Here is a 12,535-nt window from a genome sequence, read left to right as displayed (position 1 = left end):
GGAGCCTGGCGTTTTTTTTTTTTTTTTTTTTTTTTTTTTAAGATTGTTTTGGATATTTCGTGATCCTTGAATATCTATGTGGATGTTAGAATCAGCTTGTCAGTTTTACAAAGAAGCCAGCTGAGGTTCTGACTGTGATTGCATCGAATCTCTAGATCAGTTTGGAGAGTATTACCATCTTAACCAGTACAATCCATGAACATGGGATGTCTGTCCATTTATTTAGATCTTTTGTTTCTTTGAACAATGTTTCATTTTCAGAGAGTAAGTTTTGTACTTTTGTTATATTTATTCTTAAGTATTTTACTCCTTTGAACGCTGTAGTAAATGGAATTGTTTTCTTGATTCCTACTTTCAGAATTTTTATTGCAAGTATATAGGAATACAATCATATCTTGTAGCCTTGCTAAACTCATTTATTAGCTTGAATTTTTTTTAGTGGATTCCTTAGGATTTTTCATGTATGAGATTATGTTATCTGTGGATAGAGTTGTTTTACTTATTTTTTTTCAATCTGCATGCCTTTATTTCATTTTCTTGCCCAATTGCCCTGGCTAAAACCTCCAGTACAAAGTTGAATTGCAGTGGTAAGAGTGAATGTCCTTTCACTGTCTTGTTGCTGAATTTAGGGGGAAGACATCCAGTCTTTCACCATTAAGTATGACGTTAGCTCTGGATTTTTCTGCCCATTGAAAAAAATTGAACTTTTTGTTTTCTTATTATCAAGTTTAAAGAGTTCTGCATATATTTTTGATGTAAGTCCCTCAAGAAGTACATGCTTTGCCAATATTTTCTGCCAGTCTGTGGCTGATCCTTTCATTCTATCAAGAATGTCTTTTGAAGAGAAGTTTAAAAAGTTTGATGAATTTCAAGTTATCACGTTTTCTTTTATGAGTCATGCTTTTCATATTTTGCCTAAGAAAACATCATGTAATCCAAGATCATAAAGATTCTCTCTAGTCTATTTTCTTCTAAACGTTTTAGAAGGCTTTATATATTTAGATTGATATATTTATATATAGATTTAGGTTTATATTTCTATTTATAGTCCATCTTGAATTCATTTTTATATTTTTTCTGAGTTATGGATTGAAGTTCACTTTTTTTTTTGGCATATGATAGCCAATTGTTCCAGTGGCATCTGTGGAAATGTCCTTTCTCCACTGAACTGCGTTAGCACTTTGTCAGACATCTCAAAATCTGGTTGTGTTAGTTCCACTTTGTCCTTTTATTTCAAAGTATTCTAAGTTTTTTGTATTTTCATATCCATCTATTTGTGGTTTCCATCTGATTTTTGACATAGACAATTATTGTTGTCTCTGAATAAAGACAATCCTGACGAGACGGACTGAGATCCTGTCTTATAAAAAAGATTAAAAAAACAATTTCAGAATAATGCGTTAGTGTCCTAGCAACCTCAGCATGTCCGCCTTTAGCCAGCTGGGGAGCTTCAAGTGTTTCTTAGTGTTCTTCTGGCGTTTCCACCTTGTCTTTCATAGCTTTCAGTCTCAGGTTCAACATCTTCTGTTCCCAGAGTAGATTGGAATTGGCCTTTAAACAAGGAGCGCTGGTTATTTTTAGTGGAAAATGATATTTGGAGACCACAATTTGAATGCTAGGGTGCTCACTGTTCCAGGCCTCTCTAGGAAAAATGAATTTTGTTTTATTTTTTTTGAGATGGAGTCTCGGTCTGTCATCCAGGCTGGAGTACAGTGGCGCGATCTTGGCTCACTGCAAGCTCCGCCTCCCGGGTTCAAGCAATTCTCTTACCTCAGCCTCCCAAGTAGCTGGGACTACAGGTGCCCACCGCCACGCCCGGCTAATTTTTTGTAATGGAAAAATGAATTTGTTAGAAATAGAAATAAATCATGAGTTCATACCAATATTTCCATTTCAGAAGTTTTTGTTCAACCTTTTAATTTCATTTTTGTACCACTTTTCTCTTATAGGAAGCTTGGATCCTAAATACAGTAACATAATTAATGTGTATATAGTCAAAATAGTAATATCTGTATTCTTAAATATTTTATGACCAACAATAGCTTTACTCGATGCAATCTAGAATCTTTCTGGGTTCTTTTGTCCTCAGGTTGTGCAGCAGGAGGGAGGATTACTCAAAATACTATGTTTCAAAATCACTTGAAACTTCTTATCTGTGTTTTTACCAGGTTCATTGATTGAGTTTTTGGATTTCTAGTAGTTCCTTTGTTCTTACTCTTTTTATTTTTTTTGGAGACGGAGTATCTCTGTCACCCAGGCTGGAGTGCAATGGTGCCATCTCAGCTCACTGCAACCTCTGCCTCCTAGGTTCAAGGGATTCTCCCACCTCAGCTTCCCAAGTAGCTGGGATTACAGGCACCTGCCATCATGTCCGGCTAAGTTTTGTATGTTTGTAGAGACAGGGTTTCACCATGTTGGTCAAGCTGGTCTTGAACTCCTGACCTCAGGTGATCTGCCCGCCTTGGCTTCCCAAAGTGCTGGGATTACAGGTGTGAGCCACCACGCCCACCCTGTTCTTACTCTTAATTATGCAAAACATTTACATGGTTCCATAGTCAACAAAGGACATTTGTAAATGTCTGGCATGTGTCCTTCCTCACCTGTAGGTAATCATTTTGATCAGTTTTGGATTTGTCCTTCCCGTTTCTTTTTGAAAATGTAAGCAAGTGCTGTGTGTGTATCTCCCCGCAGCCCCTCTTCATTTTCTTATACAACAGGTTGGGTGCACCTTCTTCTGCACCTGCTTTTTTACTTAATAAATATATCCTGGAGCTCACACCATAGCAATAGATAGAAATCTTCCTCCTTCCTTTCTCCAAGGAGCCCTTCTCCAGCGTGGGGCTGTAGCGCAGTTCATTCAGCCCCTCCCCCTGCCAGTGGACACTGGGGTGGGTTCCATCTTTATAGGATGCTATAGGTAGAGCTGGAGCTAGAATTTAAACTCAGAGCCCATGTTCCTATTGCTGTTTTTCCTGCGCTATTGTGGACCGTCCTAATGGAGGAGCCAGGAAGCAAAGCGGAGTGAAGTGGTTGAGCGTGAGCACTGAGGCTGGGGGAGGCGAGCGTCCCCCACGGTGCCATGGCCCCTCAAGTGTGAAACTGGATCATGCCGCTTTGCTGGGGCCTCAGGTGCGGGTTGTCTGGACGTGGGCAGCTGGTGCTGGGACCTGCTTTCTGGCACTGCAGTGAAAAGTGCACCCACCGCAGGGCGAGAGCTTGGGTGTACCTTGGACAGGGATTGATTCACTGGACTAGCTGGTGGAGCGGGCAGGTCTGTTGACCCGTTGGGCTCGCCAACATTGTCCAACAGACAATGACTGTTGGAGACCTTGGGCAGGCGGTGTCACGTGGAAGGGCAGTTGAGCCACGTGCTGTGGGACGCTTTGGATGCTGCCCTGAGCTGCCGCTGGTCCTGTGTCCTGGAGAGGCCCTGGCCCAGGTTCAGCGGCACTGGCCAGATTGGGGCAGATCTGAAAGGAGCCAGGGCTGTGCACACCTGGCAGGGCAGGTGGAGCTGGGTGTTGGGAAGGGCAGTTGTGATCCAGGTCACGGGGCTGGCTGGGCCTAGCATGTGCAGAGCAGAGAGGGCTGACATGGTGCAACCTGGGAGAGCTGCCTGTTCATACACACACTTGCTCACTGGCCCAGGGCCTGCCTAGCTGGCAGCTCTTGGAAGCACCAGCTCCTCCCCAGCATCCATTACCAATGCGAAGCACTAGCCCTTTGCTTGGGGCATTCTAGATCCCCAGGTGCCCAGGCTGGGAGCCCTGGGCCAGCTGGTGGGGGTCCTGGCTGTGGAATCCAGATGGCACCTACCACTGCAGCTGGGTGTTAGGCGGATTTAGCCAGGGAAGGACGAGGTGGGAGAGAAGGAGCTTCTGAGAGTCAGTCAAGGGCTGGCCGCAGAGGGAGAGGCCTGGCAGCTGGCGAGCCCAGTGTGGCACAGTTCTGTCTGCCTGTCCTCTCCTTAGGGACACTGCTTCACAACAGATTTTCCTCATCAGCTTTGCTGGGGCCCATCAGGCCAATAGCTCGGTCTTATGCCTTTTGACTCTCACCCTTTTGCACACTCCAAAACAAAACAAACAGCAGCACGGCCATGCGCCCACACGCCGTGGTGTAGACATCGCTCCAGGCATTTCATGGGCAGGAATTCGCTTAATCCGCACAGCAACTCTGTGACGCAGTAGAGAGTATTATTAGCTCCATTTTACAGATCAGGAAACAGGCAGAGAGAGGGGAAATAACCTGCCGAAACTGCAAGTAGAGGAGCCGGTGTTTGAGCCCAGAACCCGGCACTGGGAACCGTCAGCTGCCCTGCTGGGCACTGGGGTGGACACTCGCCCATCAGTCCTTCAATGAGTGTGAAGGAGCCATGTCTCACTTCAAAGGGGGATTAAAAAACTCTACAGGCCAGGAGCTGTGGCTCACACCTGTAATCCCAGCACTTTGGGAGGCAGAGGCAGGCGGATCACGAAGTCAGGAGATCGAGACCATCCTGGCTAACATGGCGAAACCCCGCCTGTACCAAAAATACAAACAAAAATTAGCCAGGCATGGTGGCGGGTGCCTGTAGTCCCAATTACTCAGGAGGCTGAGACAGGACACTGGCATGAACCTAGGAGGCAAAGCTTGCAGTGAGCTGAGTTTGCGCTACTGCATTCTAGCCTGGGTGACAGAGCAAGACTCCATCTCAGAAACAAAAACAAAATCAGAAAAAACTCTACCCTCGCTGAGCATGGTGGCTCATGCCTGTAATCCCAGCACTTTGAGAGGCCGAGGCGGGCGGATCGCCTGAGGTCGGGAGTTTGAGACCAGCCTGACCAACATGGAGAAAACCCGTCTCTACTAAAGATACAAAATTAGCCAGGCATGGTGGCGCACGCCTGTAATCCCAGCTACTTGGGAGGCTGAGGCGGGAGAATTGCTTGAACCCGGTAGGTGGAGGTTGTGGTGAGCCGAGATCGCACTCCAGCCTGGGCAACGAGAACAAAACTCCATCTGAAAACAAAAACAAAAATAAAAAACTCTGCTTTCTGCGGCCTCACTTCAAGGATGCGTAGGAAATTTGAGGCCAATGGGAAGTTTCTAGAAAAGGGTCTTGTCCCAGAAGGGGGTCCTGCTTCTTGGGCCCTCACTGCATAGCTGGACTGGTGCAGGCCCTGCAGGCTGGGAGGCTGTGCTCATTGCCAAGATTTGGGAAGCCTTGGCTTTTATGTGAAAAACGCTGAGTGTTTAATTGTTGATCCAAATATTTTAAACATGCTATGAGTTTCAGCAGGATACATCTAGTCTGCCAGTTACAACCTCTGAGTCCAAGGACACCAAGAATAGTGCCCTGGAAAGGGCAGGGAAGAAGCATGGTCCTGGCCTGGAGACGGAGGCCGGAACTGCCACCTCAGGCCAGACAGGCACCACGGGCACGTGCATGGGCAGAGGTGGTTCCCATCTGAGTGGGACCCAGAAGGAAATCAGACCCAGTCCCTGCTCTGAGCCACGAATAGGGGGAGAGACGGACACTCTCACATGCCCTGGGCCACATGCCAGGGCCGGGAGCCTTTCATCCCTCACCTGCTCTGCCCCTCCCACCACGCTGGCTTGGGGATCGGGGTGGGGGGTACTGTCCATCCCGTTTTTCGTACTTTGCAGGTAACTCAGTTGAGGTAGCGGATAGCTGAGTGATTTGCCTATGAAGTGCTGTCGGCTTTGGCGAACATCAAGGCCAGGATGGTGTCCCTGGGTCTCGACCCCATCCCTGTTTTCCTCCCACTCCACTTGCCTTGGACCTGTCTCTTCTGCCCTAGGGTAGAGGCTGTGGGTGAGATTTGCAAAAAAAGAAAAGGAGCCGGCATTTGGGGAGGAGACTGGTGTGTTCCAGAGCTCAGCTGGGGACTCCTTGCCCGGGTGTGGGAGGGGCTGGGCTACTGAATGGAGCAAACACATACCCAGGGCCTGGTTGCATTAGGGTTCCAGGTCAACAGCACAGACTGTTTTAGGATTAAAAGCAGTCCCGTGGGACAGCTTGCCCCAAAACATGGTTTGCTTGTTTGTTTGTTGTTTGATACGGAGTCTCGCTCTGTCGCCCAGGCTGGAGTACAGTGGCGCGATCTCGGCTCACTGCAATCTCTGCCTCCAGGGTTCAAGCGGTTCTCCTGCCTCAGCCTCCTGAGTAGCTGAGACTACAGGTGCCTGCCACTGCACCCAGCTAATTTTTGTATTTTTAGTAGAGACGGGGTTTCACCACGTTGGCCCGGCTGGTCTCAAACTCCTGACCTCATGATCCTCCCGCCTCGGCCTCCCAAAGTGCTGGGATTACAGACGTGAGCCACTGCGCCCGGCCAGTTTATTGTTTATCTGAGGCTTACATTTACCTGGAGGGTCCTGGCAGCCCCGGGGAGAGGGAATTTGAGCCAGGGGCGTGAAGGGTTCGGCAAATGAATCCCCACTCTAGGATTCTGGAAATGTAGAAGACAGGCAAAAACCAGGAGCAGTGACAGCAGAGTGCCGGGCCACACTGCTGCCCACTAAGGGCTCACATGCATGGCCCTGAGAGGTGATTGCGTCCCGCACCCGCCTATTGTTGGATGAAATGAGCAGCTGGGCTCCCAGAGAGGGCACGGTGGTGCTGCCAGGCAGGGAAGGAAGTTCTGGGAGTCCTGCTGGCTGCTGGTTTATCGATCGCCTCGGAATAATAGCCCCATCGAATACCAGCCCGCCGGGAGGCAAGGCGTGGTTTCCTCTTTTTGTTTTCCACATGGGTTAGTCTTGCTTGATGCTTTTCTGTTGTTATTAGATTGTTCTGAAAGCTCATTTAGCATTGGCCCTTTCCAAGGCTAAGGGACAGGTGTGGCCTGGCTCTGTTGGGGGAGGGGTGCTGTATGGGAGGCCGAGGACGGCAGAGAGAGCCCTTGAAGGAAAGGTTTTTGTTGTTTGTGCTTTTGTTTTTTGTGATGGAGTCTTGCTCTGTTGCCAGGCTGGAGTGCAGCGGCGCCATCTCGGCTCACTGCAACCTCCGCCTCCCGGGTTCAAGCGATTCTTCTGCTTCAGCCTCCCAAGTACCTGGAACTATAGATGCATGCCACCACGCCCGGCTAATTTTTGTATTTTTAGTAGAGACGGGGTTTCACCGTATTAGCCAGGATGGTCTGGATCTCTTGACCTCGTGACCCACCTGCCTTGGCTTCCCAAAGTGCTGGGATTACAGGCGTGAGCACCGCGCCCGGCTGGAAAGGTATTTCTTTATTGTTAGGGAAATGCAGACCAAAGCCACCTGATACCCACTCGGATGGCTACAAAAAAATTTTTTTTTCTTTTCTTTTTTTTTTTGAGACAGGGTCTTGCTCTGTCTTCAGGCTGGGGTACAGTGGTGTGCCATCTTGGCTTACTGCAGTCTCAACTCAGGCAATCTTCCGGCTAATTTAATTTTTTTTTTTTTTTTGGAGAGACAGGGTCTCACTATGTCTCCCAGGCTGGTCTTGAGCTCCTGAGCTCACGCAATCCTCCCACCTCAGCCTCCCAAAGTGCTGGGATTATAGGTGTGAGCCACCACGCTCAGTGTCCTCCCTGCCAAAGGCTATAATTTTTAAAAACGGAAAATAACTGGTGTTGGGGAGGATGTGGAGAAACTAGAATCTTCATGCGTTGCTGGTGGGGCTGGAAAGTGGGGCAGCCACTGTGGCAAACAGTTTCGTAGCTCTTCAATCAATAGATTTACCATGTGACCCAGCAATTCCACTCCTAGGTGTATACCTGAGAGCAATGAAAACACGCATCCACAAAACACTTGGGCACGATTGTTCCTAGCAAGTGCCTGAATGTTGCTTGGCTTTAGCTTTGGTCACTGTGAACAATGCTGCTAACGCAAAACCCAAGTGTCCATCAGCTGCTGAACTGGTGGACAAAATCTTTATACACTGGAGTTGTATTCAGCCGTAAGAGGGAATGAAGTGCATTTATGCGCTGTGGCACGGACGAACCTTGAGAACATTACATAAAGTCAGAGCAGCCAGACACAAAAGACCGTGTAGCGTGTGATTCCGTTTATATGAAACGTCCAGAATAGGCGAATCCATAGAGACAGAAATCGGTGGGTGGTTGCCAGGGGCCGACAGAGGGGGGCTGAGGAGGGACTGCTGATGGGGTCGGGGTTTTTACTTGGGGTGATGAAATGTTCCGGACTTGAACCGTGGTGATGGTTGCACAGCTAAAAACCACTTTGAGTTTTATCTCAAAATTGAAACAAAACAAAACAAAGCAGGCTGTGGTCCTAGGCCCCGCAGCGCTCTCTGTAGGCTGCTTCTCTTCTGCCCCCATCCCCGACCCACACATTCCCAGCAAAGTCACCACAGCCCCCTCCTCACCCCTGCAGCGCGCATTCCTTCCTCCTTTTGAGCTTCCCACAGAGTCAGCAGCAGCCACCTGCTGAGACCTGGACTAGGGCCCTGCTTACCTTCTGGGAGAATTGGCTGCAGTGCCAACAGCTGGTTGAGGGGAAGGCCCCGCAGCTACCTCCTTCACCTCTCCTTCCTGTAAACTTTGGCGTGCCCCCCACCCCACCATCCGCTGCTCCCTGGCCTGCCACTGCCAAGGAGCTCTGAGGACAGGGGCCAGGGCTGGCCGGAGGACTCACTAGGGAGCCACCTCCTGGGAGTCAGTGGCCTTGACGAAATCATTGCTAATCACTCTCCCACTGCAACTGCGGGGAAAGGCAGGTCCACTGGGGAAGTGGAGCAGGCAGCAGTCATCGCTGGGGCTGGGGTGGAGATAGGTGGCTGGGAGCAGGCCCCTAAGGCTCTTTCTGTGCACACACAGGTGCCTGTTCTGGGCCCACAGGCAACTTGCTCACGTACCTAGAGCCCAGCGCCTGACTCCAGGCTGCAATGTTTGTCTTCTTGCATCCTCCTTGCCCCCTCCCCTTCTCTCCGTTCCTTCCTCAGAGTGCTGGGCCAGGCCCAGGGGATGACCAGCTCAGGACTGTGGAAACAGCAGAGAGGCAGGAAGAGCTCCCTTCTCTCCACTGTTGGTGGCTAGATGTTGAGATTCCAGATGTGATTGGTTTGAAAAAAATAAAGGAAAAGGATTCTGAGGCTACAAGTCACTGTTTGAAAGTCTGTGCCTTGGGAAGAGCACTTGGGCAGAGGGAGGAGGCTGAGGGCTTTGCGTTGCTTTGCTTTGCCTGTGATGGACGCTTGGTGAGGCCCGCAGCGGGAATGTGGGCCTGTGCTCTGAAGGCCGCGTGCTCCTGCAGCCCTGGGCTCCTCTGGTAGTTCCGCTGGGGCCCTTTTAGAGTCTGTGGGAGGCACTCAGCAGCTCCCAGCTAGGGCCTGAGGTCAGACCCCGTGTGTCTGCCCAGGGACAGATCTTCTCAGCCAGACGTCTCTTTCTGCCTCTTGGTGGGCTCATGGCTGTGTCTGGTTGAAGGGTTGTTTCCAGAAGGACCTTGTTGTCCGTCCAGATGAACGGAACAAGTATGAAAATCCCTGTGGAACTGGCTCTAGGGCAGATAATGGGTGGCTGGGCTGCACGTGATTGTTGCTCCTGTGTAATTATTCTTCTTCAAAAATAGGGGCTTCGGAGACTGGGAAACAGAGAGAGGCATGTTCACCCCCACCCTGGAGTCTCCCCAGCAAACATCTCGCTCTTGTTCTCTGCCCATGGTTTAGGTTGCACGATGGGAACACAAGACCCGCAAGCTGAGCAGGGCCTTCGGGTCCCCCTACCTGGCCTGCTACTCCCTGAGCGTCACCATCCTGCTCTTGAACTTCCTGCGCTCACACTGGTAAGCACAGCCCCCTCACTGGGGAGTCACAACCCCTGGGCTAGCGGGAGGGCTGCTACTGGTGGTACTTCGTCCCTCACCATGTGGGAGCCTTGTGTCTGAGCACGCAGGGGTCAGCTCTCAGAGCCACCTGCCACAGTGAGCCACCCTACCCTTCCCAGTCGTTTAGACTCTGGCCAGCAGAGGAGCCCCAGTGACCTCAGGAATGGGGGTATGTGAATGGGGGACAGGGGACAATGCCTGGGTGGTCCCAAGGTCACATCCCAGCCTCTGCCATGCAGCCAATGCTGTTTTAGGAGGCTCCTCCAGGAAGCGCCCAGTCAGAAGGTAGATGCCAGGTTGGGAGCCCTCAGGGGTCAGGCCTGACCGTCTCATCAGGTTAGGCTTGAACCAGCATCAGAAAGCTGCTTTGAGGCCAGGTGCAATGGCTCACACCTGTAATCCTAGCACTTTGGGAGGCCAAGGTGGGTGGATCACCTGAAGTCAGGAGTTCAAGACCACGCTGGCCAACATGGTGAAACTTGGTCTCTACTAAAAATACAAAAATTAGCCGGGCAGGGTGGTGCACGCCTGTAGTCCCAGCTACTTGGGAGGCTGAGGCAGGAGAACTGCTTGAACCTGAGAGGCGGAGGTTGCAGTGAGCCGAGATTGCACCACTGCACTCCAGCCTGGACGACAGAGCGAGACTCTGTCTGAAATTTTTTTAAAAAAAGAAAGCTTCTTTGCCCATCTCTGGACTTGGGACAGGCCCCTTCCTGCTGTCAAATGAAAAGGTCAGAGAAGAGGAACTGGAACTAGGTGATGAGGCCCAGCCCACTGCACTTGGAAGTGAATTTGTCTGCCCAGACACCAGGCTAGACAAGGCCCACCTGCGTGGACTGTGATGGCCGCAGGTGACCTGGATATGCAGGCTGTGCAAGGCAAGCTGCCCCATCTCTGGGCCCTGGTCTCACCTCCCACAGTACCCTGAGAATCGTTGCACACGGCAGCTCATGGACTAAACATGGACCACGTGGTGCTTCAAAAAATGAGAAACTGTCTGCACCAGAGAGAATCCCCATTTTTGACTTGTCGAGACAGACCAGAAGCTCTGTGTGTGCCTGACCACACCCCACATGGAGCATTCATTGGGGCTGAGGCACAGCTGCCCCTTTGGATGGGGTGCGTGCAGCCTGGCTCTCCCCATGGCCCCATCTTCCTCGGACCAGCCTGGCCTGCAGGCACTGGGTGCGCACAGGAAGGGGCCTGCGGATGCTCCATGCCGGCACGTGCGGAGCCGGGGCAGGCCTGGCTGGTGGTCAGGCCCCTCGCACACTCACCGAGGGTGGCCCAGGTCTTCCCCCTCTGTGGCCAGGCGCCCTTGCTGCCTTCCCGTCCTTGTGGGCTTGGCCACAGGAATGTGGGTGAGCAGCATGGTCAGGGTCCTACTGAGGTCAGCCTTCTGCGCTGAACCCCTGGCTCCTGGCCTTTGCCTCTTGGCCCTTTGGGCCGGGGCTGCCGGTTGTCTCTAGGCCTGGGTGGGTATCCCAGGGTCTTGGTCCTCAGAGGGGTGGGTCCCCTGGCACCTGCCCTGGGTTGAATGATGTGAAGAGGCTTTCCCAGAGAGGGCTTTTCACCCCTTGGAGGGCAAGGGGCTTGGCCCAAGGCACTGCCTCGGGGCCTCGAGGTCTGCACAGCCTGCGTGCTCACAAGCGCCTAGACTATCCGGCCCCGGGAACATTTTCACATTTGTAGCCTCTGGGTAGAGAAGAGTCCCGTTGTGCAGATGGAGGAAGTGAGGCTTGTTAAGAAGCAATGGTTTGCCTGAGGTTTTACAGCTCAGGGAGCGCTGACCAGCGTCTGAGAACAGATCAGCAGTGACTTAGGGAGAAAAGATTCCATCCATGTAGGCCAGAGGAACCTGGCAGGCACCGGCACCACCCAGGCTGGGTTATGGGAGTGGGACATCAGGGTACGGGAGATGGGTCTCTTTCCCACCCCTGCTGCCTCTTGGGCCACCGGCAGAGTATCCCTCCTTACCCGGGGTGGGGCCCTGGCTTCATCGGCAGGACAGGCGGGGGTCTGTGCCTTCCAGCCCCCAGACACCCGCATTCCCAGTGGCCAGGAGGGAGTGGGCTAGTGTTGGCCGACTGAACACTTGGAGCTCGGAGCCCCCTACAGGAGCGGCAAGGCTGAGGACGGGTAGAGGGCTGCAGAGGGTTGAGACTCAGCCCAGGGCTGGCAGGCTGAGCTGTTCCACCACCCCTGTTCCCCAGAGCATGCTGGGACCACCATCAGGGCTGGCACAAAGCAGGAGGAGTGGGCTGGAGCCCACAGCGCTCACAGCTCCAGGGGCAGCTAGGCCAGGCCAGGTGACTGCCCAGAAACACCAGCCATTGCCACAAGGCAGCTGCCTTGATCGAGCCCCTCCTGCCGACCCTGCCCCTGGGAGCTGCTCTGAGTCTGCTGAGTTCTGACTTCCTGCCCAATCCCATCTCGTGCTAGAAACCCCAGAGGCGGCCGGGCGCGGTGGCTCAAGCCTGTAATCCCAGCACTTTGGGAGGCCGGGACGGGCGGATCACGAGGTCAGGAGATCGAGACTATCCTGGCGAACACGGTGAAACCCCGTCTCTACTAAAAAAAAAATACAAAAAACTAGCCGGGCGAGGTGGCAGGCGCCTCTAGTCCCAGCTACTCCAGAGGCTGAGGCAAGAGAATGGCGTAAACCCGGGAGGCGGAGCTTGCAGTGAGCTGAGATCCGGCCACTGCACTCCAGCC

General features: G+C 52.0%; 1 protein-coding gene across 6 annotated transcripts in view; it reads left to right on the top strand.

Moving 5' to 3' along the window:
- The window catches only part of PEMT (phosphatidylethanolamine N-methyltransferase), a 94,251-nt gene that overhangs the window by 67,366 nt on the left and 14,350 nt on the right, over positions 1-12,535 (top strand). For all 6 annotated transcript variants that reach the window (XM_011975255.1, XM_011975258.1, XM_011975262.1 and 3 more), the window contains exon 3: positions 9,663-9,778. In XM_011975255.1, coding sequence (XP_011830645.1) covers positions 9,663-9,778 — 116 coding nt within the window. The remainder of the gene's footprint in view (positions 1-9,662; positions 9,779-12,535) is intronic.

Source organism: Mandrillus leucophaeus, unplaced genomic scaffold (genome assembly GCF_000951045.1).
Source record: "Mandrillus leucophaeus isolate KB7577 unplaced genomic scaffold, Mleu.le_1.0 Scaffold153, whole genome shotgun sequence".
NCBI lineage: Eukaryota > Metazoa > Chordata > Mammalia > Primates > Cercopithecidae > Mandrillus > Mandrillus leucophaeus.
The sequence above is the reverse complement of the archived record's forward strand: the minus strand, read 5'-3'. Positions and strand labels throughout refer to the sequence as shown.